Source organism: Sceloporus undulatus, chromosome 4 (assembly GCF_019175285.1).
Source record: "Sceloporus undulatus isolate JIND9_A2432 ecotype Alabama chromosome 4, SceUnd_v1.1, whole genome shotgun sequence".
NCBI lineage: Eukaryota > Metazoa > Chordata > Lepidosauria > Squamata > Phrynosomatidae > Sceloporus > Sceloporus undulatus.
The window spans coordinates 146,016-170,698 of NC_056525.1; the positions used below are offsets into that span (position 1 = coordinate 146,016).

The 24,683-nt window shown below is 59.5% G+C and overlaps 3 protein-coding genes across 4 annotated transcripts; 1 reads left to right on the top strand and 2 right to left on the bottom strand.

Annotated features, from left to right (window-relative positions):
• The first annotated feature begins 109 nt into the window (after nucleotides 1-109).
• On the top strand, nucleotides 110-6,661 carry LOC121929312 (protein 4.2-like). The gene is made up of 13 exons (XM_042464737.1): nucleotides 110-205; nucleotides 1,356-1,550; nucleotides 1,895-2,146; nucleotides 2,356-2,474; nucleotides 2,995-3,120; nucleotides 3,339-3,519; nucleotides 4,054-4,192; nucleotides 4,297-4,400; nucleotides 4,577-4,822; nucleotides 4,951-5,235; nucleotides 5,363-5,541; nucleotides 5,953-6,086; nucleotides 6,427-6,661. The coding sequence occupies exons 1-13, from the start codon at nucleotides 196-198 to the stop codon at nucleotides 6,587-6,589; spliced, it is 2,133 nt and encodes a 710-aa protein (XP_042320671.1). The 5' UTR covers nucleotides 110-195; the 3' UTR covers nucleotides 6,590-6,661.
• Nucleotides 6,662-7,289: 628 nt separating this feature from the next.
• Nucleotides 7,290-11,686, bottom strand: CCNDBP1 (cyclin D1 binding protein 1). Of its 2 annotated transcripts, XM_042465415.1 has the most exons (11): nucleotides 11,562-11,649; nucleotides 11,400-11,465; nucleotides 11,227-11,303; nucleotides 11,027-11,108; nucleotides 10,838-10,937; nucleotides 10,628-10,701; nucleotides 10,411-10,487; nucleotides 9,353-9,606; nucleotides 8,759-8,819; nucleotides 7,938-7,984; nucleotides 7,290-7,639 (listed from the first exon to the last, which is right to left on the bottom strand). In XM_042465415.1, the coding sequence occupies exons 1-11, from the start codon at nucleotides 11,632-11,634 to the stop codon at nucleotides 7,531-7,533; spliced, it is 1,020 nt and encodes a 339-aa protein (XP_042321349.1). In that variant the 5' UTR covers nucleotides 11,635-11,649; the 3' UTR covers nucleotides 7,290-7,530. The 2 variants fall into 2 exon arrangements, with proteins under 2 accessions (XP_042321349.1, XP_042321350.1); XM_042465416.1 differs by lacking the exon at nucleotides 11,400-11,465 and having other exon boundaries at nucleotides 11,562-11,686.
• Nucleotides 11,687-13,653: 1,967 nt separating this feature from the next.
• On the bottom strand, nucleotides 13,654-22,979 carry ZNFX1 (zinc finger NFX1-type containing 1). Its single transcript, XM_042464264.1, has 13 exons — nucleotides 22,811-22,979; nucleotides 20,797-22,437; nucleotides 20,181-20,300; nucleotides 19,912-20,060; nucleotides 19,512-19,655; nucleotides 18,427-18,535; nucleotides 18,035-18,261; nucleotides 17,800-17,939; nucleotides 17,552-17,706; nucleotides 17,304-17,449; nucleotides 17,101-17,211; nucleotides 16,606-16,701; nucleotides 13,654-16,367 (listed from the first exon to the last, which is right to left on the bottom strand). The coding sequence occupies exons 1-13, from the start codon at nucleotides 22,851-22,853 to the stop codon at nucleotides 13,902-13,904; spliced, it is 5,547 nt and encodes a 1,848-aa protein (XP_042320198.1). The 5' UTR covers nucleotides 22,854-22,979; the 3' UTR covers nucleotides 13,654-13,901.
• Nucleotides 22,980-24,683: the final 1,704 nt, after the last annotated feature.

The window sequence follows — 24,683 nt, forward strand, 5'->3', positions numbered from 1 at the left end:
GCAGTGGCTGGATGACATGTGGGTGGGCAGCTTCTTTGGCACAGCTGCTGGTGGCCAGATAGGGAGGGAGGGGCAGGAAAGGGAGCCAAGGGCTGCCCCGCCCCAGAGACAGGGGCCGCACAGACAAGGTCCAGCCGCCCACCAGCCAGAGAGCCACCAGAGGCGAAGGAAAGGGAGGCTGGACAGCAAGCCAACATGGGCCAAGGTGAGCCTCACAGGGCTTGTGGCACCTTCCTGGGCACAGCTGGTGCAGGGACAGCTTTCATGGCAGTAGCCCTGTTAGGGGCACCGATGATTTTGGGGTTCTGTTAGTTCCAGCTGGTGGTTTCCATGCTTTGCCCAGTCACTGCAGCAACTCTCAAGGGCCTTGGCTTTGTTTTTGCAGGGGAGGGGAGGCGTGAGGAGACCTGGCTGGCCCCTGGTGAATGCCCACCCGCATGTCTCTGGCCCAGGGATCTTGAGCAAGCCACCAGTCAGAGTCTGAAAGGAGTGCAGAGCCAATGGCCGAGGCTGGGCAGGGGCTGAGGGGGGTGGCCGGGGGTCTGTGTGTGCCTCCATGGGGGACAGTCGGCTTCCCTCCCTTGCTGAGGTTGGAGACCAGGGCCTGAATGGATTGGGACCCAGAAGAAGGAGTGGAAATAGGAAGAAGGAATATCAACAACCTACGATACGCAGACAGCACCCTAGTACTAGCTGAAAACCTCCCAGACATGAACAACTACTAAGAGGGGTCAAGGAAGAAAGTGCAAAGGCAGGCTTAATTCCGAACATAAAGAAAACAAAAATATTGACCATGCAAGAAATACATAAATTCAACTTATTCAATTAGGAAATTGCAATGATGTTAAAGAGTTCCTTTACCTGGGATCAAATATAGTTCAGAATGCAGATTACAGTCAGAAGACCAGGAATGGGAAGGGTAGCCATGAAAGAGCTGGAAAAGATCCTAAAGTGCAAAAATGAACACTAGCACTAAAGCCAGAACCATCCAGCCTATTGCATTTCCACTTGAGGGTTAGGGTTAGGGTCATGCCAGGGGTGAGGGGCACACTTTTGGGGACAACTGGCTTCTGGGAGGGGTCACCCCATGGGACCACAGGGCTGGGGTCTAAGCCATTGAATCCAACACTCCCCTCTCCCCACAGATGCGCACCTGTCCAGTGCAGGATCCCCAGGTAGACACAGACACACCAGTAGCAGGATCCGCCTTGATCTCTCTGTTGCCTCTGGAGGCACTTGCTCCCTGTTTCCCTTGGCCAACAAAGCTCCTTGCCCGCCTGCACTTCCTATGCCTGGCTGAGACCCACAAGGCAAGCCGGACTCACCTGGCCCCCCCCCTTCCCCCCCCCCCCCAGCTCTGCAGGTCAAGAGGTGCCACTTCCAGCCGGCCCAGAACAACCAGGCCCACCGGACAGCTTCCATCAGCACTGAGCGCCTGGTGGTCCGGCGCGGACAGCCCTTCACCCTCACCATCCACTTTGCCAAGCCAGTGCCAGCAGGACAGTGGTCAAAGGTCCTGAAGGCCACCACCCTCATGGCACAGAAGACAGGTGAGCCGAGGAGGAGGGAGGGAGGAAGGGGGTGGTTGGGGGGTGGTCTCTGGCCTTCCCCATTTTCCTTTGAGTCCTCTGATGATGCTGGGGTTTGGAGTTGCCCAAGTTAGTGGAAAAAAGGGAGGCCCTTCCTGCTGACAGAGGTGGCTGCTTGTCAGGATGTTCCTCAACACCCCTGCAAGGTGGCACAGGGACAGAGAGGAGCCGGCCCAGCTGCCTTGTGCCCCCTGTTTCTGGTGGAGAGCCCCCTCCCCTTCTAGGCTGGCCTGAGCATTTTTGGACAAGGCTCCAGCTTTGCCCACCCCCAGCAGTCTCTCTCCCATGCCTGTTTCTGGCTGCAGGACAGTGGCTGACCAGAGCAGAGGGCAGCCTGGCACAGTTCCCTGTTGCCAGCCTCGGTGGCCAGACTGCCGGATGGGAAGCTGCCCTGGAATCTCGAAGTGACCTTTCATGGACAGTGGCAGTGACCTCCCCAGCCGATGCCCCCATTGGGCACTACGTCCTGCTGCTGAGGCAGCTCTCGGCCTGGGGGGCCCGAGCAACCCAGCACCCGCTGGGCACCTTCACTCTGCTCTTCAACCCCTGGTGCCCAGGTAGGTCAGCAGCCCCCCAACAGCTCCCCCTCTTTTTGCCAGAGAGACTGGGGGCCCACTCACCATCCCCCTTGGTCTGGGGGAGGCTAAGAGGCTGGCCTGCTAAAGGGGGCGTGGGGCAGAGGGGGCCCCTGAGGGAGCAGGGCTGCCCCCTGGCCTGGCCACCCAACCAGCCACAAGGCCTGTTCATGCTCCTCTTCCTCTACCAGGTGACTGTGTCTTCCTGGGCAACGAAGCCCAGCGGGAGGAATATATTCTCAATGAAGAAGGGACCATCTTCTGGGGGCTGGATGAAGACCCCCAGCAGCACCCTTGGGACTTTGGACAAGTGAGAGCAATGCAGGGGAGGGAGAACACATTGTCCTCGGGGGAACAGCAGCAGTTGCAGAAGCAGCAGCCCCATGGACAAGGACCATCTACTCCAACCCACTCCAGGCACGCAGGAACCCAGAGCTAAAGCACCTGCTGTGCCAGAGGCCCACCCAGCCCCAGCTGAGAAGCCCAAAGCAGAGGAGCCCACCGCCCTTCACCCTTTGCCCTTTGAGACAGGCCATTCTGCTGCACGCAAGAGGTCCTTCCTTCCTAATGTTTGGGTGGAATCTCTTTTCCTGCAGCTTGAATCCATTGCTCCAGGATCTTTTCCCTGGAGCAGCAAAAAACAAGCTTGCTCTAATATGACATCCTTTCAGATATTTCCAGGCAGCTATCATGATAGTTTTCAGTCTTCTCCAAGCTAAACATACCCAGCTTCCTAGGCTGAATTTGGTTTGCCCTCCTCCAGTCTGCCAGGAGTGGAGTGGGGTCACCCCCCCCCCCGCTCTGAAGGTGCTTCTTTGCTGACCTTTCAGTTTTCAGAAGATTTTGTGGACATGAGCCTGGCCCTGCTGGACATCAGCCTACTCTGGCTGCAGAAGGAGACCCTATGCAATCACCTGAGGAGCCCCTTCCATGTCTGCCGACTGGTCAACACCATGGTAAGGAGGGGCGCATGGTGTGGCATGGCATGGGGTGGGGCATGGACTCCTCTTCCTTTTGGCCAGCTGCCCAGCTTAGGGCTGCCCTTCCAGCCTCCAGGTGCCTACGTGTACCCACCTTTGGACTCATGACTGGAGCAGGAGGGTAGGATGAAGCAGCATGTGGGGGCCATGGCAGTAGAGGGCTTCTGACTCCTGCCCCCCGTCTCTCTCTGCAGCTGAACAGCCAGACCCACCACCCCGTCCTGGAGGGGTGCTGGTCAGGGGAGTACAGCAGAGATGGGACACCTCCCTCCAAGTGGCCAGGCAGTGGCCCAATCCTGCGCCAATGGTTGGCCGGCCGGTGCCAGCCAGTGCGCTATGGACAGTGCTGGGTCTTTGCGGCTGTCATATGCTCAGGTAGGGGGCAGGGCCACAGGGCCCCCAAGCAGCACCCGGGGGAAATGGATGAGCAGAACACCCCCTCTTTGGAACCATAACTCCAAATGGCTGATGGGCTTTGTAGTCCTTGGCAGGTGAGATGCCAAGCTGGCTGATGACCGGGGTAGTGGTGGTGGTGCTTTTCAATTAGGCATAAAGGCCCAGGGCAGAGAAAAGGAAGGCTGGACTCTGCTGCTCCCAGTCTTCCTCTGCCCAGGAAGAGGAACTTCTTCTCTGCCAGGATGACCTTTGCTTGGTGGGCCTTCCTGACCTTTTAGAAATATTGACTCTGCTCTGAGGATCAGGGGGTTGGACTGAGTGGTCCTTGTGCTCTCTGCCAACGCTATGATTCTATCTCACCTGGGCAGTGACCCTGGTCTGGGTCTTATTTGGGGATCCAGTGCAAGGGAGCCCAGTCCTGAGCAAGACCCTCACTGCCAAGAGGGCTGGGCTGGGCTGGGCTGGGCCCCCAACACAGTTGCTGACTCCCCCTTGGTGCCCCCTTCTGCACAGTGCTGAGGAGCCTGGGCATCCCCACACGGGTGGTCAGCAACTTCGCCTCAGCCCAAGACACAGCCGGCAGCCTGCAAGTGGATGAGCTCTTCGACGAAAGCGCAGCCATGATCCCTGGCACCTCGGAGGCCAGAGTCTGGTGAGAGGCCAGAGCACCCCTACCCACAGGTCAGCCTCCTCTGGGTCACTCCTGGGGGGAGGCTCTACACCTAACCCCTGCCTCCCCTTGCCTTTCCTGCCCAGGCCCTTCCATGTGTGGAACGAGTGCTGGATGGAGCGTGGGGATCTGGAGTCAGGCTATGGTGGGTGGCAAGCCCTGGACGCCACGCCTCAGGGTCAGCAGAGCGGTATGTGCCACACACATCACCTCACTTGCAACATGGGGAGGGGGATGCTGCGTAGGCCCCTCTCGAGGTTAGTATTTGCAACAGCAGCAGATTTGGATGGGGGGGGGGCTTGGTCTGACCCCTCTGAGCCCCCTCCTGCAGTCCCAGGGCTGACCAGGACTGGGCTCTCCCTGCAGGGCTGTCACGGTGCTGTGGGCCAGCTCCAGTTCGGGCCATCAAGGAGGGCCGCCTGGACCTGCCCTACGATGTGGGCGCCTTCTTTGCTGCCACAAATGCCACGCGGACCGCCTGGGTGCATCAGGCCAGTGGAGAGTCCAAGCGGGCCTTTGCCAGCATGAAATTCGTGGGCAGCTATATCAGCACCAAAGGAGTGGGCATAGAGTGCTGTGAGGACCTCACCCAACATTACAAATACCCAGAAGGTAAGGGGCCCAGGTGCTGTGCACCTGGGGGGATGTGGGATGGGTGGGCAGGTGGGGGAGGCACCCCACAAGTGCGGAGGCCCTCCAGAAAGTGCCCCCCACCCAGTCCCTGCCCCCCTTCCTTGCAGGGTCTCCGCAGGAGAAGGATGTCTTCCGGAAGGTGTGCCAGTTGCTGGGGGGTGTGCTCCCACTCCCAGAAGGGACAGAAGAGCCTCTGCTGGCTGCCCAGATCAAGGCCAAGAGCCCCCTGGCGCTGGGGGAGGAGGCCCAGGTCTCCTTGCAGGTAGCCAACTGGACTGGCCAGGAAAAGAACCTTCAGGTGGTGCTAGGGGCGCAGCCCTTCCAGTATAACGGGAAGCCCCTCACCCAGTTCTGGAAGGAAGAGTCCCTGGTCAGCGTCCCAGACGGTCAAGGTAAGCCGCACACCTGTTGTGGATGGCTTCAGCTAAAATGCAGCCAGGGCTCACAAAGCAGCCCTCTCTGCCCTGCCTTTTGCCCTTTAACCTCCGCGCCATGTTTGTCCCTGGTTCTCTCCTCCAGAGCAACGGCTGAGCTTCACCCTGCCCTTCACGGAATACGGCCCAGCCCTGCGCAGCAGTCTCTTGCTCAGGTTCACAGCTCTCCTGAGAGACACAACCTCCAGCGCCAGCCAGACAAGGCAGCCCACATACCTGGCCTGGCAGGACATCCGCCTTTTGCCCCCAGAGCTCACCCTTCAGGTCAGGGGGCGACCGGAGCCCCTTCCAGAGGAGGGCATGGGGCTGGGTGGGGACCCCCAGGTGTGGAGGTGAGGAGCCCACCTGAGTCCCAGAATGGACCAAAGGCAGGGAGGGTGGGACCCGTGACTTCCTTTCCCGTTGGAAGCGTGGAAGGAATAACGTTGAGGGTCTCCCTCATGGCTTCCTGGGAGATTGGGGCTGACTGGATGCCCATCCTTCCATTCTCCTCCTTCTGCTGCCCCCCAGCTAGAAGGCAAAGGAGATCCAGAGCTTTCACCGCAATTGCTCCCCCCCTGCAAAAACCCATTTGTGCATGTCCCAGCCAGCCCTAAGACACCCCCCCCCCCCCATTACCCCCGCCGCCCCCCCCCCCCCACATCCATCCATCCCTCCTTTTCCTCCTCCCTGAAGGTCCCAGAGCACCTGGTGCAGTTCCAGCCAGCAGAGGCCACGATCCAGCTGCACAACCCTCTGCCAGAGCCCCTGCCAGACTGCGTGGTCTCCCTTTCTGGGAGGGGGCTCATCTACAGAGAGAGGCACTACAGGTGACCTTTGCTTTTTTGGGGGGTGGGCTGTCTGAGCTCCCCTTCCACACCAAGAGTACAGGAGGGAGGGAGGGAAGGAGGTAGGTAGGTCCCCCTGACTCTCCTGAAGACCCAGAGCAACACTGAAGGCACCCTGGAGGGAGAAACAGCTGCCCCTTCCCCTCTCTGCCCCCACATCACCCCAGGAAGCGCCTGCTGGCCAAGAGGGCTCTTATCCCACTAGGACAGTTGGGGGTGGGGGGGAGCCACCACCTCCCTTTCCCTTCAGGAGTTTTTTTGAGGGGGAGCTTCTCTCTCAGTCCTTCTGCCAACCCCCTTCCCCCCATATTTGTCTCCATAGGCCAGGCCCTGTACCAGCAGGTGGCTCCGTCGTCCTCTGCCTCCCCTTCACACCCAGCCAGGCCGGGGGCCGGAGGCTGACCGCCCGCCTGGAGGTGCCTCTGCTCCAGCACCACTCAGGATGCTTCAGGACCACCTGGGTCACCGCAGCCCCTCAGCCCTGAGGCAGAGGGACAGAAGGACATCTCCCATCCATGTCACTCGGAAACATTCATTCATTAAAGGCACTGAACACAGCTCTTCTCTGTGGGTCTGCCCAAGGGGAGGGTGGGGAGAGCAGGGGGTGGGAGTGGGCAAAGAATCGGCTCCCTTTGGTTGATCCCCCCCCCCCTCCACCGGGAAGAGTGAGCTTCAATGGGTTTGATCCTGCTTGGCAGAAAGAAGTGCCTCTCTACCTCCCTTCGGCTGGTTATTCGGCTTGAGAGGAATTTTCAGACCGGAAGCTTGTGACAGGGACCCCAAAGGGCCATCTAGACCAACTCTTTTTCGTGCCCCCAGTGCCAGAAACCCACAGGAGCACCCCACTGCAGCTGACCCTCCCTGCCCACTTCTGCTTTGAAAAAGAAGGGGGGGGGAGCCCACCTCCAGGGCACAGATAATTACAGTGGACCCGTTATCCGCTGGGGTTTGGTTCTTGGGTCCCCCATGGATAACAAAATTCGTGGATGCTCAAGTTCCATTAAATATAATGACAGAGCAAAATGGTGTCCCTTACAAAAAATGGGAAATCAAGGTTTCACATTTGAAATTGATACTTATATTCTGAATATTTTCAAGCTGTGGATGCTTGAATCCGTGTATAAAAAATCTGTGGATAAGAAGGGCTGAGTGTACAAGGTTTTTCCCAAATAAGAGGACACAGGCTTGGCTCCTGCACAGGATCAGGGCCAACAGCAGCCCTGCCTGCCCTTTATTGCCACGGACCCAAGCGTCCATATACACCCAAGGCGGTGGCAGCAGCTGCAGCAGCAGTTTCTCTGTCACCCAGGAGCCCCATCACTCTGCTGCTGCTGCTGATTCCTGGGAAGCCAGTGGCGGGCTTCTATGGAGGCTGGAGGGCTGGCTGGTCAGCCCAGGAACAACCACCAAGAGTCAATTTGGCCCCTCAAAGGAGCTCCTGAGTCAAGCCCTTGATTCTGTCCAGGTTGTGATCGACTGCACCTGCAAGGAACTGCACCCAGCCCTCCTCGGATGGTGGGCAAACGTGGCTGGCCCTGCGGCAGATGAGAGAAAGCGAGTGACCCTCAGAGGCAGTGAAAGGGTGTGAGTGCAGCCCCCACCCAAGACCCAGCCCACAACCAGAGGCCCCCCCCAGTCATCCCTGGAGTTCACCAGTGTGGAGAAGGGCGGGCAGGACCTTGAGAGGGAAATTGGGGAGCACACCAAAACGACTTCCCGCAGGAGGCCCACCCCTTGGGCAGAAGGGCCCTCAGGATGCGGAAGGGGTAGGAAGAGTAAGCCCCCACTTTCAGCCCCTTCTGACCACCCTTCCCCCCCCCCCCCGATGCTCACCTGGTGATTTCCAGCATCTTCTTCAGCACAGATGCCAGTTTTGCCGCCTAGAGACAAGAATAGGAGAGTTCAAGAAAGGGCCCAGGATGCCAGGGTCCAGCCCCTCATGGATGGGCACCCAAGGCCCTGCCCCACTTGGGCCAAGGGGCAGTGTGGCAAGGACCCTGGGCACTAAAACTGAGGGGACCCGCCTCCCAAGCAATTCCCCACAAGCTGGTTGGTTTGGGGCTGGGGAGGGATTTTCAGGAGTAGGGAGGTTACAATCTGCGTGTATGGGATGGAGGAGGGAAGCGTGTGTGGGAGGCACACGTGGTGCTGTGTGGTCTCTGTCGCTGCCAGTGACCGCTTGCCTTAGCTGTTTTGGGTTCTGCTTGTCCATCACAAGTGAACAGAAAGGGGGTTGAGCCCATCCTCCTCAGGGGCAGACGGATACTTCAGGAGGGGGTTTAATCCAGTCCAGCCGGGCAAGGCCAGGACAGAGCAGCAAGGAGAGACCATGCCAAAGGCAAGGGGAGTGACAGGCCACTCTCCTCACTGTATCACAGCACTATGCCTCCCCTCCGCCTGGAGGCTCCAGTTGCTTGGAAGAGGAGGAGGGCAATGCCCAGAAAACAGCCCAGCACTGACTGAATCTGGATCTGGGCCCTCCCAGGGATCCATGGCCACCAAGGTCAAATGCCCCCCCCCAACTTTAGTCTCCACTCAAGGGGAAGCATAAGCTCAGCACCTGGGGAGCCCCCTGCCCTCCTGTGGACCTGCCAGCAGCTTCCTCTGCAGCTGCGGCATGCGGGAGGGAATGTGGGGCTATGTGGGGCACTCACGTTCAGTCGCAGAGTCAGCTGGTTCACAGGTGGGTAGGTGCTCAGCGCCAGCTCATCCACGCTGCAGAGATAAACAGAGAGACCCCAGGGCCGCTCTATCCATAGCCTGCACTTTCCTCTGATGCCCCATGGGCTCATCTAGACTCGGGGGTGGCGAGGGAGTGATGAGTACCCCCTATCAACCACATAGGTCCAGATCCCTTCCTGTCAGCCTCAGCCCACCTTGCATTTCATTTCCATCACAAAAGGCTCCTGCTCCTGGGAGAACAAGAGGGGAGCTCTGTGGCATGTGGCCCCTGGCAGCCTTCAGGTTGCCGCAAGACCCTCGGTTGTTCTTGCTGCAACGGGCTAACAGGGCTTGGCCACTATGCCTCAAGCCACCTGCATATATGCATCCCTCCCTCCTTCCCTGAGAGTGGGGCGGTCATGTAGCCCAGCCCCATGGCTACGGCATTCCTTGGGAACCTCTTGAGGAACAAGAGTCCACCAAGGTGGTCCATGCTGCCCCCAGCATCTCTTCTGGTCAAAATGCTTTCTTGCAATGAGGGCCACCCACCTGCCAGGCTGCCTCCTTTTCCCTGACAAGAGCCTCACCTTGGACTAACATCTCCAGCGATGTCTGCGAGGTCATCCAGCTGGGCCACCTGCTCCGCTGTGTCCACCTGGCCATGGGCCCTGACTGCCCCCAGGACCTTCTTCAGGCAGGCCTTGGCGGACTTCACCAGCCCCAGGCAGGGGCCCAGCAGCCGCCGGTCAGCCTCCGACCAGTAGACGTCCCGGTTTCCCCGAGTGCCAAGGTCATCATCATCAAGGACATCCCCGTAAGGGTCCCCGCCTTCCGTCTGCGCCTATGTGCAAAGACACGCAAAGAGCGCCCTTGTGGGAGGGGGCCAGAGGGAACACTCACGGGAGAACCTCCCCAGCAGCCCTGAGAGCAACAGGGGCGAGAGGGATAATAACAACAACAACATTTATTTATATCCTGCCTCATCTGCACTCAGGCAATTGGGGTGGCTTCCAACATTAAAAACTATACAGATCATATCCCCCAACCCTCCCCCCCAAAATAGAATTAAGCACTTCACAACTGAAACATGTTGGAAAAGATCAATGAACAGGAAGGCAGGCAGGGAATGCACAGGAGACGTGGGTGAGGGGCACAATGCCCCCTGAGGACCTGGCACCCCCCTCCCGGCCTGGTGAATGGTCAACAGAGGGCCAGACCCAAGCCAGTGGGCAAGGAGCCTGCAGGCCAAGCAAGCGCCTGGGCAAACAGGTGGCCCTTGTGGGAAAAGATGCCAGGTTAGGCCCAGCTGCTGGCGGGCCAAGTTCCCTCTTTTGCCCAGCCTTTTCATGAGGGGAGGCAGGACTTGGCGCTTGGGCCCCAAAGCACAGAGCGAGGATGGTTTGAGCCAATTCGATTTCTAAAATAAGCCACCCACCGGGTCATGAGCAGCGGGCGCTTCTTCCCCTTTCTGCCCGATCTCCAGAGGCCAGCCGGTGGGGAAGGTGCAGGAGCCTGGTCCGCCTTGCTTGCAACCCCCCCTCCCCCGGAATAGCTGTTTGCTCTGATGGCAGTCCCCTGCTGGAAGCCCCCCAGGCCTGGCAGCAGCACTCTCTGGGTGGCACCCACTCCTGCCAGCTCCCCTTACCTGCTCCATCTCCTCCAGGGCATCCCTCACGACCCCCAGGCAGGAGGAAAGGACCCAGGCCACTGCTGCTTGGTTATCTGTGCCGAAAAGGGAGAAAGGAGCACCTGCCCTGGGCCCCCCTCCTGCCCCCGGACCCAGAGGGGGACGGCTGCCCCTGCCCCTGACTTCCAAGGGCAGCCGCCAGTCCCCTGCCCGCAAGCCACCCTGGCCAGCGTACCTCGAGGCAGGGCAGAGACGCGGTGGCAGGCCTCCCAGAGGCCTCCGGTGGAGACCAGCTGCTCCCGAGAGACACTGCAACAAGTGCAAGGAAGGAAGGAAGGAAGGGAGAGTTGCTGCATGGCAGAAGAAGAAGAAGGGGCCCTTCTTGGGTCTCTTCCAACTCCAGGGTCCTGGGCTTGTCAGGGGTCGACTCAGCCGCCGCTCTCACCTGGGCAGCCCTGGCGCCCGAAGGATGGCCTCCGTCAGCTGGACCAGGCCCTCCAGCATCTCCAGCGTGGCATCGCGCACCGCCTTGCGCAGCGTGGTCCCTGGGAGGCCAAGGCCGAGGGTCACTCCTCTGGAGCCGGGTCAGGCCCCTGGCTCCCCCCCCGCGACCCCCAGCCAGGCCCCTGCTCACCTTGGCCCTTGGGCAGCTGGTAGTAGACCGAGGCCGCCGCCAGCGCCGCCTGCTGGACGCCTCCGGCCAGACGCTCGCCCGCCTGCGGAGAGCCAGCGGACAATGCCAGAGCCCAGCCCCCGGGGCCCGGGCGGGGCTGCCTCTTGGGCCACCCCCAGGGGCTCTCCCGCAACCGCCAGCCCTTCCCGCTCCCTACCTACCTCTCCGTCGGGGGGCTCCCGGGCGAAGGCCAGGCTGAGCTGGGTGGCTTCCCGGGAGGCCGCCTCGAAGGCCCCCGCTGAGAGAGAGAGAGGGAGGAAGGGGAGCCCGGTCAGGAGCCAGGGAGGCGGGCCTTTGGGAGGCCCCGGGGCCCTCCTTCCCCGCCAAGGCCTACCGAGGGATGCCCAGAAGCGCCCCGCCTCGAAAGCCGCCGCCGCCTCTCCTCCGGGGGCCTCTCCGCCTGCAAGAGACGCCAGCAGCGGCGGGCCTCTGAGCGCCTGCAGAGCGCCGGAAGCCCCAGAGAAGGCCCCCCGAGGCCCCTCCCGCGCCTCCTCACCCCGCAGCCCCGAAAGCACCGAGCCCAGAGACCCCCGAAGGGCCCCCAGCGAGGCCTCCGCAGGCGCCGCCATTGCAGGAAAGGAGAGAGAGAGAGAGAGAGGGGCAGGGGCCGAGGGGAGGGGCCAGGCGCTGAAGCCCCGCCCCCGGGGCCAAGAGGCACCGCCCCGTCAACGGCCTCCGGAAGGGGAGGAGCCAGGAGAAGCCCCTCCCCGCAGCCAAGGCCTGCTCCCTCGGGGGGTGGCACCGGCCCCGCCTTGGAAACAGCCCCAAGAAGAGGAGGACTGTGCCTCTCTCCGGGAGCCATTCTCCCCCTCCGTCTGGACACTAGACTTCCATGGATCCAGCCTAGAATCGCATTGGCCTTGTTAGCTGCCGCATCACACTCTTGACTCAGGTCCAAACTGGGCTCTCCTTGGACTCCTAGGTCTCTTTCGCACCGAGGCTTATCAAGCCCCTCCCTAGGTCTCTGCAATCCATTTTTCCGCCCCAAGTGCAGGACCCCTGACCTTTCTCTCTGTGGAAGTTCACTTTGGGAGCTTTGGCCCAGCTATACCTAGTCTATTCAGGTCATCTTGAATGTTGACCCTGTCCTCTGCAGAATTAGCTACTCCTCCTAAGTTGGTGCCATCTGCACATTTGATAAGCATGCCTCCTATTCTTTCATCGGGGTCTTTGATAAAGATGCTGAATAGCAAACTGGGCCCAGGACAGAGCCCCACTGGACACCCCACTGGTCACTTCCCTCCAGGATGAAAAGGAGCCATTGTTGAGCACCCTTTGGGTTCGGCCGGTCAACCAATTCCAAATCCATGTAACAGTTGCCTTGTCTAGCCCACATTTTACAAGTTTGTGTGCAAGAATGTCATGGGAAACCTTGTCAAAGGCCTTACTGAAATCCAGATATACTACATCCACAGCATTCCCTTCATCTTCCAAGATGGTCATTTTATCAAAGACGGAGATAAGGTTTGTCTGGCATGACTTCTTTCTCTGAAACCCATGTTGACTTTTGTGATGATGGCATTGCCTTCTAGATGTTCACAGACTCTCTCTTTAAGGATCTGCTCCAGAATCTTTCCTGGGATTGATCTCAGACTAACTGGAGGATCATTGTTGGGATCCTCTTTTCCCCTTTTTGAAGATGGGGACAACGTTTGCCCTCCGCCAGTCGGCTGGGATTTCTCCTCTTCTCCAGGAGTCCTCAAAGACTATTATTGCCAATGGCTCTGATGTTACATTTGCCAGTTCTTTTAGTACCTTTGGATGTAGTTCATCTGGTCCTGGAGACTTAAATTCATTTAGATTAACCAGGTGTTCCTCTACTATCTCTTTACTTATTCTGTCCTCTGCTCCATTATCCTCAGGTTGAGCCCCTTTGCCTTTTCTGAGAAGACGGAGGCAAAGAAGGTGTAATTCTGTCCCTTGTTACCATTTGCCATCTGCTCCAAGCAACTGACAGACACATAGCCCCCCCTCCCCATCTTCCTTCTCAGGAATGGCGGCCCTGAAGGCATGAAGTCTGGCTGCCCCCTGGACCCCCCTCCGAGGCTAAGGCTGATCATTCTTGGGGAGGCAAAAGGCCAGTCTCCCCCAAAGAGAGAGGCCCATGGGAGTGGACCGGGAACACCTCTGGGGTGGGCTGGATGGGGAGGAGAGAATATCAAGGGAGGGGGTCTCTGGGGGTCTCTCCTCACTCACAGGGCAGAAATGGAGAGTTTTGCTCGATTGAATGGGGGGGGGGTTGAGGAAGGGAGGGTTCTGCCATGTCCTCCTCCAAGGGTCCCCTCCTGGTTCAGAGAGGAGCAGGGAACAGTGGGGGGGGGGGAGATGGGGTGTGTGGACCCCCACCTCAGAGCAACCCCAGATGAGCAGAGAGGCTTTCTGGGAGGCCAGAGATGCCATGAGGAGAGGCAAGAAGGGGACCCCTCCATGGCTGGCTAGCGATGGTGCAGCTCACCCCCAAATCACCTCCCTCCGCATCTATGTCAGAGACCCCTGCCCCCCTCCGCTTGAAGTGCCAGGTCAGCCAGGGACCTCCAGCCCACAGGCAGCAGATGCTTAGAAACACAAAACGGAGGGACAGAGGAAGAGTGGCTACAAAAAACGTTTATTTGCATTAGGAAAATCTGGGTGGCTGGAGAGTGACTCCCGCTGCTGTTCCCATCCTGATTTGCAATGGATCCTTTTCTAAAACGAGAGCAAAGAGAGTCATCTGGTTCAGTGATGCTTCTGATCTCCTTCATGCTAAATAAAAGAGCCATCAGGGAGGGGAAGGAAAGGGAAGCTGCAGCCCCCAGGAGGAGGAGGACAAGGAGGGCGATGGCTGGTCACAGCCCCCCTAGTCCATCCAGTTGAGCGCTACTGCCACATTGAGAAGGTCGTTGGCCTCGTTTGACCAGGCAGCGTGAGTCGCCCCATCCATCTCTGGAGCCAGCTGGTTGTCTGCTTCCAGCCGGTGATTATCGCCACCAATGGTTGCCTGGCACTCTGGGCACTGGCGCCTCTCCATGGCCCCCCCGCACTCGGTGATCACGTAGATGTGCCCGTTTGGGCACTTGAACCAGTGGCCACGGGACGTCCCGGTAACAGCAGCTACAATCTGCTGCTTCTCTGCCTCGGAGATGCCCAGTCCAGATGTGGGCAGGACCGCCTTCAGGGCCTCCATCTCGGCCTTGACCAGCTGCTCATCGTCTGGGTTGAACTTTCCAGGCCCCTCCAGGAGCTGCCGGAGGGTGCTGACCGTCCCCTCTGCGGAGTTGTCCATTCGCCCCCGGGCAGCCTGGCACCTGCCCAGCAGCTCCACCAGGTAGCTCAGACGCAGGACTTCACGCTGGATCTCGTCCAGCTGCTGGCCAGTGAAGCTGAGGCGGGGCCGGCGCAGCCACCCAGCCACTTCGGCCAGCCGCCGCTTGGCTCCCTCCCACTCGCCGGAGTCCCCTTTCTTGGCTGCCTTAGTCAGCTCAGCCAGCCAGGCATACAAGCCCAGGAGGTTCTCCAGATAGCCAAGGCGTTGGATGGACAGGGCCGGTGGCCCCTCCAGCTGTTTAAGCAGCTGCTCGTATTCTTTCGGCATGTAGATCTTCAGGATGTCTTTCTCCTCCAAGGCCACCTTCAGCCTCTGGGCACCGGATGCAATCTCCTCGGGGCGGCCTTGGATCTTGCCCTTCACCAGCTCCACCTCCGCCAGGCTCTTCTTCACCAGTGCCCCATAGCGCAGGTTCTTCCGGATGGGCGTCTGGCATGCCGGGCAGACCTTTAGCTTCACGGCCATGCTCTGCTCCTCTGCCCCCTCTTCCTCGGGGTCATCCATGTAGCAGTCCAGCCCTTGGGTCTCAAAGACGTGCCCACAGTCTTCCAGCTGTACGAAGCGGGTGCCAGGCTCATCCTCAAAGCCAAAGAAGATCTGAGTCAGTTCCTCCCGGTTGCAGACAAGGCACTTCTGTGGGCATGGTTCCCCGCACACTCCAGCACAAGGATGCCCACAGAGCAGCCGCTTGGGGCACGCCGCCTCACAGCGGGGCCGGTTGCATGGCTCCGAGCACAGCCGGCTGCATTGGTAGTGCTGGCAGCGCCACTCGCAGGGCTCCATGCAGGGTGGGCAGGGCTCACCGCAGGTCTTCTGGCAGCAGCTGTGGACACACCGGTTCTGGCAGGGCCGCTGGCATGGGGGGCAGTCGCTGGTGCAGGGCTGCTGGCACTTGTGGGAACAGATCAGGAGACGTGTGCAAGCTCTCTGGCACGGCTGGTGGAAGCGGCCTGCAAAGCAGGAGTGGCAGGATCCGGGGCACATGTGGCCGCACTCCAAGATGCTGGGGCACTTGGCTTGGCAGTGCACAGGTCTCCCATCCCTCACCTCGGCTGCTGTGGAGCATTCCACTTCTTGGCTGTGTCCACACATCAGAGTGACCGGGACCATCTCTGGGCAGCGGCGTGCACACTCCTGGCCACAAGTGAGCTTGCACTTGTGTCCGCACCTCAGGACACGCCCGCATGGCTCCTGACAGCAGAATTTTTCTGCAGGGGTGGTGCAGGGCACCTGCTGCTGGTGGCCACATTGGGGCAGGGTCTTGGGTACCTTCACCTTGCACTTTCCACAAGGCTGGAAGCACCTCTCCGGGCAGCGGTGCCCATCCTGGCAAAGCACCTTCTGGCAGGGCTTCATGCACTGGAACTCCTGGTGCAAGGGGTCGTAGGGGTGGCATGCCCGTGTGCAAGCATGGCCGCAGTTCAGCCGAGCCTCACAGGGGCGGCTGCAGCCCCCCTCAGGAACCTCATCGAAGTCGGCGGCCCGGGCCACCTCTGTCCTGTTCTCAGGATGGTTCTGGCAGGAGAGCACCAGGGCATGGCCGGCCTGGCCCTTCTCGCGCAGCGTGTGAAGGATCTTGCTCCAGAGGGGGACCTGGCTCAGCATGCCCAGGTTGCCAATGCAGAAGAGGCCCTTCCTGGCCCGGGAGAGGGCCACACAGATGCGGTTGGAGGCCTGCAGGAAGCCCACCCGTCCCTCCGGGTTGCTCCGCACCAGGGATAGGAGGACGATGTCATTCTCCTCGCCTTGGTACTTGTCCACCACATGGACCTTCACCCCATCAAAGGTCTTGGCTGGCAGGAGCCTGCGCAGGCAGAAGAGCTGCCCGGTGTAAGTGGTGAGAATGGTGATCTGAGAGGGCAGGTAGCCCTGGCACAGCAGGTACTTGCAGAGGGCCACCAGGAAGTGGGCCTCGTGGGGGTTCTGGTGGCTCCTTCCTTCTTGGATCTCCTGCTCTGGGAAGTTGTGCTCCACAAAGAAAAGGTTGGACAAGACGCCCTGGAGAGGGAAAAGTGCCATGGGGCAAGGGACAGAGAAAGGGTCTCTGTCTAGCGGCATTTTCTTCAGGGTCAGGGCAAAGCCCCCAGACCATGGCAGGCATTGTCCACTTGCTCCAGGACCACTACCACCCCAAAAAAGGGAGAGGGAGACAGCGAGTAGCTGAGCCCAGCCCCAATTTAGGAGCAAATAATCCTTTTATTTGGGGGAAGAAACGATGCCTCAGAGGAGGACTCACCTTAATGTTTTCATACTGGAGTACAGATGGGTGGTTCTCCAGGTCCTGGTAGATGTGGGGTGTGAGGAGCCGGGCAATCTCTGGCCGCATGCGATGCTGCAAAACCAGGCAGGTTTACACACATGGCGGGGGGCAACAGAACTGTCATGAAGCCCACTTTGGGTGGTGGGGGCTGTGCATATACATAAGCCACTTCCCAAGCCCTGGGTGGCTGCTGCCTTGGATAAACAGGAGGAGGAGGAGGGATCTCCTTCTTTCTCAGGAGGTCTCCCACACCTGGCTGCTCTCTTCAGGGTCCCAGTGGGCAGCCTCTAACACCAGGCGAGGTGAGCAGCAGCACCAGGAGAGCAGGCCTAGCCATGAAGTAGAGCCCACAGGGAGTTCCTTGTTGCCAAGGCAGGGGGCACACGCATAGGTATGCACAACAGGTTTGCTTATCAGAGAAAGACATCCCTCAAATGCACATGACCCCAAGAGGCCCCAAGTGCTCCTCACCTGGAAATTGAGTCGGACGAATGGGAGGCCTGCCTTAACAAGCCGCTCGAAGAGGGAGACCTCTAGGTGGAAGTTCTTGGCCAGGTCATAGACGTTGGCACTGGGGCGCAGCTGCAAAGGAAGGAAGGTATCTGAGGGCCTGGGGGAATACCCAGCCCGCCAAAGGTGCCCACAGAGAGGGAAAGGGGCCCCGGCAGCCCTACCTGCTGGTGGTCTCCGATGAGGATGAGGTGCTGGCAGCTGCTGCTCAGGGTGGTGATGGTGTGGGCCTCAAGGACTTCGGCCGCCTCCTCCACGACCACAACGCGTGGACCCACCTCCTGCAGGACCTGCCGGTACCTGGCTGCTCCTGGAGGCAAGAGGAGGAATAGGAGAATAGGGCATCTTGCGCAACAGGTAGGCACTCCCGGACGCGGGGACACTTCATCTGGACCCTCCTGCTGCTCCTTACCTGTGGTGGTCATCCCCACGATCTGTGCCTGCTTCAAGACCCAGAGGTCCTCCTGGAGACGCAGTTCAGCCAGCCGGTCTGCCGCCACCTGGTAACTCTCCTCGTGCCTCAGAATTTTGCGTCGGATCTCTGTCTGGTGTTTGTGCACCCAGTGCCTGGGAAAGGAGCAGGGCAGGCAGAGGACGGGGCGCTAAGTGCCAGCCCAGGGACATCACCCCCACCCCACCCCACCTAGGGAGCAGAGCTACCTGTAGAGGCGCCAGCGAGACCCCCAGTCCAGGCTCCAGATGTCCTGGACAGCCTCTGCCTCCGCCTCGGTCATCCTGTCCTGCTTCTGCAGCTCGGCTTTCACCCGCTGTTTAATTTTCTTTTTCTGGCCGGGCTGGATCTGGAGTGGAAGAGCCCCGCGGAGTGGGAGAGGATGGAGGTGAAGATCCTGCTCCCATCCCTCCCTAATATTTGATGTAAAGTGGCGCAGCTTACCTGCCACACGCCTTCCTTGCCTGCCTGCTGCTTGTCTGCTTCGTCCTCCGCCTCCCCCTTCAGCCTCAGGGCCAGAAAGAGGTTCTCCAGCTCAGCCACTTCCCTTGGGGGGCGCGGCCGCCTCTGGCGCTGGTCACTGTCTAGCAGGCGCTCTTCCTGGATCAGTGCCGCCTCTTCTGGGATGGGCAACAGTTCTCCCTCTGGGTCTTCTTCCTCTTCTGGAGCCCCTGCAGGATCCAGGAGGCCAGTGGGCATGGGCATGGGGAGCTGGGACCCCTGCGGGTTCCTTCCAGGCACCCTGGGCAGCTGTGCCATGAGGAAGGGGCTCCTCTCCCCCAGGCAGGGGGGAGGGACGGCCAAGCTCCTCTTGGGATGGGGAGGGAAGGGCATACCTGGCGGCTCAGCCTCCTCTGGGTCTGGTGCGCTGCGGGCAAAAGGTGTGGCGCCTAGGCCCAGCCACTCCAGGATAAGGGAGCCCTTGGGATTCAACCAGTCCTCATCCTGAAGCAAGGAAGGACATTCATGCAGGCATGAGGGGGGCAGAGGGCTAGGCCCCCTCCTCTTGGATCAGCAGCAAAGGAGTTGAGGAGATTCAGGAAAGACAGTCACAGGAAAGGGCAGTTGCCACCCCTTGCCCTGTTGGAGGTCTGGTGGCGGCCTCTGTGCACACACCCCTCCTGTGACCTCTACTCAGATGAAACTGAGCACTGGCAGTGTGTCCTGGGGGAGTGGTGCCTCCCTGCCACTCTTCAGCCCCACTGTTCTTCCCTTTGGGTCTTTTTGGGGTTGGGCTGAGCCCTGAGCCACAGTGAGTGTAGGGGCAGCTTCCTCTACATCTGCCCCTCCTTCCCTCCAGTGGCGTCCCAAGGGTTGGGGTCACCCGGTGCGGTCACTCATGGTGCCACCCTCCCCTTGACCTCCTCCCATTTCACCCCATACAGAATCCTTAGGAATGCTTTTTTGCACTAATGCCACTCGTAAATTGTAATTCCCATATGCCACTGAATGTAATATGCTAGTAATTGTGATATGCACAGCTAGCAAAATTAAAAGTACTATATCTTCAAATTACAATATCATACAACAACCTAGATGTACAGTATTTACAGATACACAGCAAAGATTTGGTTAAAATGTGATTTTCAAAAAGAAAATCTAAACAGAATTTAAACATTTTTTAAAGAAATTAAAAATTAAATTAAAATGGTTAAAATTTAAAAATATGGGGGGTGGGCTCTCCTTTCTCCTCCGCTGAGCTTCACTCTCACCATCTCTCTTAAAGCCTGTTAAAGAGAAACAGGTGACTGCCACAGCCTGATTCTGGCAAAATACAGATGTTTGAGCAGCAGTAGTGTCACCCCCCCCCCCCCATTTTAGGGTGTCACCTGGTACGCTCCGAACCCCGCTAGTGATGTCACTAGTTGCATCCATGATAAGGCACTGAGCCCCCCACCATCATTTCAGAGGTCTTCCTTACCCAGCCCCCCGCCAGGCTTTCCCAGTGGCGGTCAAGTATGCAGTTTCGCAGGTGGCGTTCATGAAGAACTCCATTTAGGCCACACTCCAGAATGGCCGCTTCCTTGGTCAGCTGGTCTTGGGCCTCCTGCATCTGGCTGGACACCTGCCTCCAGGGAAGAGGAGTGGTCAGTGGCTGGAGCTCCGCAGGGCCTGGCAGCCAGGAGTTGAGGGCCCCGAACGATGCTTGCCAGAGCCTTTGGCCAGTTCAGGTGGCTGCTTCTGCTTCAGGTCCCCCCGTGCTGCTTCCCACTGACGCCAAGGGAACTTCCACCCCTCCCACTGACAGCGGTCCAGAGAGCCAGCTAATCTAGTCCCTCTGATTTACTGTCTGGCCTGCCCCTCGCCACCCCTCCACATACGCTGAAGTGGGCCGTGCGCAGGTGGTGGGGCAGATCCTTCCGAAACTGGCCCTGGCTCCGGAGTTCCCGCAGCGTGAACTGCTTCAGGCTCTCACTGTTGCTCCTGCCGCCCACGCGGACGATCCCTTTCTTCTGGAAGACATGGATCCCTGGGGAGGAAAGAGGAGGGCCGTGAAAGGGCAGGCAGGCAGGGCGGTCACTGTGCCCATTTGCCATGGGCAAAGGAGGGAAGGGGGGCACTCAATGCATGCGTGCGTGCATTTGGGCACCTTCCAGGAACTGGTCCAGAGCATGGTTGGTGTAGCAGACGACAAGAATGGGCGACCTGCCCCAGCCAGTGTTGTTGTCCAGCAAGGCTTGCACGATCTTCAGCCCGACGTAGGTCTTCCCTGCCAAGGGGGACAAGGAGACCCATCATGCACCCACCACACTGTTCCTCTCGCCATGCAGCCACCCTTACCCTGGCCATGTTTCTCAGGGGGAGGACAGAAAACCAAACCTGCCTCGGCCACAGATCCAGAAAAGATCCCGGGGCAGCTGCCCTCCCTGCCTCTCTGGGAGCCTCTTCCTCAGGGGTCACCGGATGCAAGGCAGCAGGACCCCCCCCCAACCCCCTGCTGGGGCCCAGAGAATATAGGAAGATTATTCATGTCTGCACTGCTTACCAGTGGACTCAGCACTCCCTAAACTGTGGGTAATCTGTAAGCCAATTGCCCAGAACAAGCTGGGTACTCATTTTAGCAACCTTGGAAGGATGCAAGGCTGACTGGACCCTGGAGTCCTGCCTGGGATCGAACTCACAATCTTGTGGCTGTGAGTAGCTGCAGGACTGGCATTTAACCACAGTGCCACCAAGGCACAGAGAAGAGCCTTTGCCCACCTCACCTGTCCCCGGGGGCCCCTGGATGATGGCCAGCTCCTTGGTGAGGGCCAGGCATAGGGCTTCCTTCTGGGACTCGTCCAGGCCCAGGGCCTCCTTGCTCGGCCACTGCTGCGGGTTCAGGATGTTGACCGCAGAGATCTCGCCTTGCTTGTGCTCCTCCTCCTCTTCCTCTGGTCCGTCTGGCTTCCCCAACAGGCAGCGGAGGTCGTAGGTGCTGCCGGACCCTCTGAGGTAGCCGGGGGCGGCCACTTCAGCCTCGCAGCGGACGATGTACCTCTGGAATGGGAGCTCCTCTTCTCGCAGCTCCTGTAGGCCTTGCAGAACATGCCGGTAGGCCTCGAAGTAGGCTGCCGTCTCCACCATGAGGAAGGAGTCCGAGGGCCAGGCCTCGGCCAGCAGAGGCCGGCTGCGCTCAGTAAAGGAGAGGTGGACCAGGCCCTCCTGCAGCTCCCGGCTCTCCCGGTGGCAGACGGTGGCGAAGAGGAAGGTCTCAAAGCCGTCCTTGGAGAGGCAGATGAGGGAGCCGTAGAGGAGCCGCTTGGAGTTCTCCCACCGGACAGACCGCAGCGGCTTTGTGTCGAACTGCACCTTGTACTCAATGCCGGTGGCGGAGCATGTGGGGGCCAGGATTCGAGCATTGAAGTAGACCCGGATGTCGTCAAATCTCCTCTGCCTCAGCCCTTGCTGCTCTGCGCACTGGAGGAGCTGGACGATCCCTTCCCGCATTGGCCGGACAAAGTCCTCCCGCAGGAGCCGGAAGTGGGTCTCCAGGTAGACCCCGGGGCCCTCGTAGGGCTGGGCGAGGGTGTTGGGCCGCAGGAAGGGCCTCTCCTCCTGGTGCAGCTCCTGGTAGGTGGGGAAGATGGACATGGCCCGGTAGTCCCCCTCCTCCCCCTTGGGGCCCCCCCCAACCCGGGTCTGGCTGTCCACCCGCAGGGTGCCCTCCCGCCGCCGCTCTTGCAGGTGCTGGACATAGGCTTGGACCCGCTCCAGTTCCCGCTCGGCCTCCTCCGCAAAGTCCACCCCGGAGGCCCGCAGGGCATTGACGGAGGCTGGCAGGAGGGACATCAGCATGGCCACGCTCTGGATGGAGCTGGCTGGGAAGACGCCGGCCAGCTCCTGGACTAGGGCCACGATGTCGGCAATGTGCTGGGGGTACTGGTGCCGCACGGCCGGGACGGTCTCGGTCAGCATCCCCGCCACGTACTGTGGGAGGCAGATGCGGAGGAAGGCCGACTCCTTCACCAGGCCCAGGAGCCGCTGGATGCTGTGCCGGTCAGTGCGGGAGGAGCAGGCCCTGCGGAGGGCCTGGCACAGCAGCTGTAGGAAGTGCGGCCGCAGGGCCGTTTGGGAGAGTGCCTCCTCCAGGCCCGGGCTGGACGCCAGGGTGATGGCCACCTCCGAGGGCTCCTTCTGGAGGAGCTCCTCTAGGAAAGGGGCCCCGATCCTCTGGTGCTGTGGGGGGCCCTGCCTAGCAGCCCCCCGTGGAGATGGGCGCCCTCCTCCTCGCTGGGGGCCAGTGCCACCTGCTCCTCTTTGCAGGTTCCGCTGGGGCTCCGGGGGCACGATCCTCCTTCCCATCCTTGGCTGACGAGGGAGGCCCCCGGGGGCCCCTCCTCTGCCGGGCAACTCCTGGCGCTGCTCTGCAAAAGCAAGAAGGGCAGGATGAGGGCCCTCGGTGGCCAAGGGAAGCCTCTCCCCGGCCATGGCCCCTTGGCTGCCTCCTCCTGGCTTCCCCGGAAGCCCCGGCCCTCGCCCCCGCCGCCGCCGCCGCCGCCGCCGGGCCGCCTTGCTTCGGGGAGGGGGCCTTTCGCAGCAAGGAGGCTCCTGCCGGAAGGCGGCTTGGTCTGGAAGGCAGCGGCTCCCCCGAGCTCCGTCCGTCGGCCTCCTGCTGCTGCTGCTGCTGCTGCTGCTGCCCCCGAGGAGGGAGGGCCAAGGGCAGTGCTGCCAAGAAGCCTGGAAGACCCTTCCCCAGAGCCACCGAAGGCTCCCCTGGGCCCGGGCCTTGCAGCTCACCTGCTGGGCGCAGGCGGCGGAGGCGGAGGTGGCGGCCCTCCATGGCTCCCGGGCGGCCTCCCTGCTCCTGCTGCTCCCCGAGGAGTTTCGTTTCTCCTCCGGAGCAAGTGCAGCTGCCTTTCGCTTTCCATTTCCCCGCCGCCTCCCAGGGGGGCCTCCTCCAGGGAAGGCGGAGCAGCAGGAGCCCAGGAGAGAGAGAGGCTCAGCGGGGAGGAGCCTCCCCGCTTCTTCTTCCTCTTCTTACGGCCCGAAGAAGAAGAAGGGCCCCCCTGATCCAGTCCAAGCCGAGAGAGAGAGAGAGGGCCATCCAGCCTCCCAGGAAGGAACAGCCCGCCGGGCTGGCTCTCTCTCACCAAGGGGCAAGGAATCGCTTTTCCGGGTCCTACTCTCTGGGGCAGCAGAAAAGAAGCTTGCTCCCTCCTCCAAATGGCCTCCCTTCAAGTCTTTCCCCAGGGCTCTATCATCATATCCCCTCTTCACCTTCTCTTCTCCAGGCTAAACAGCCCCAGCATCTCCCTGAGTCGTTCCTCATTGGGCTCCATGGTTCCCAGACCTTCCACCATTTCAGTCGCCCTCCTTTGGACGCAGGGCTCCAGTTTCTCAGTCTCCTTTTTGAATTGTGGGGCCCAGAGATGGACACAATATTATTCCAGGTGGGGCCTGACCAGAGCAGAAGAGAGGGGCACTATGACTTCCCTCCATCTAGAGACTATACACTTCTATTGATGCAGCCTAGAATCGCATTGGCCTTCTTAGCTGCCGCATCGCACTCTTGACTCATGTTCAACTTGTGGTCTACTTGGGACCTTTCCACACAGGGCACAGAAGTAGGGTCACTTCGCATTGGCCAATGCGTATTCGCATCATATCGCATCGTTCATTCCCACCCGCGCTCTCTGAATACGCTTTGCCGATTCGTATTCGCATCATATCGCATCGTTGTTTCCGAACCGAGGTTTTGCGAATCGGGCGATGATGCGTATTCAGGCAAAGCGAGGCCAGTGCAGATTGGATCACCACACCAGCCCAATACAATTGGCAGCTTTGCGCATGCTCTGTGGGGCTCTCAATGGGGGCAACATTTTTAACTTCTGGGGTGAAGAATGAGGTCACTGTTTAGCGCGTAATAATTGCTTCCTTTAGCCACTTACAAAAGGGGTACGCACCATCTGTATGTATGTGTGTGTGTGTATATATATGCACACACATAAATACATACATACATGCTTATATACATATATATATGTATATGCACACACATACATACATACATGCTTATATATATATATGTATACGCACACACACAAACACACACACACACACATATATATATATATATATATATACACATACACACACACACATACACACACACACACATAGTGGTACTGCCAAAAGTGTGAAGCCATATTTATATGTGTACACACACAGCTGTCTGTGTGTGTGTGTATACACATACATATATACTCACATATTTATATATATATACATATACACACACACACACACACACAAACTGTGGAGCAGCCGAAAGTGTAATGCTGCATGTATATGCTTGCACACGCATCTTTGTGTGTGTGTGTGTGTGTATGTATGTGTGTGTGTACATATATATACACACACATACATATACATTCCCCCCTCCCCGGACACAAAAGGTTTCTGCTTTCTCTCGTCGTCCAGTGGAAATAACGCTCCCAGCCCCAGCGGTTGTGCTAAAAGGGGAAAGGGCCTCCGGAAGGAGAAGGGGGAAATTCCAGCGCAGCATCATGGGAGATTTGTAAGCGGTGGTCTTCAGGAGAACCAGCGGATTGGATGTACGCACCAACCAAAGCAGCAGAGGTTTCGCATTGGCCATCAATGCGGATCCAGC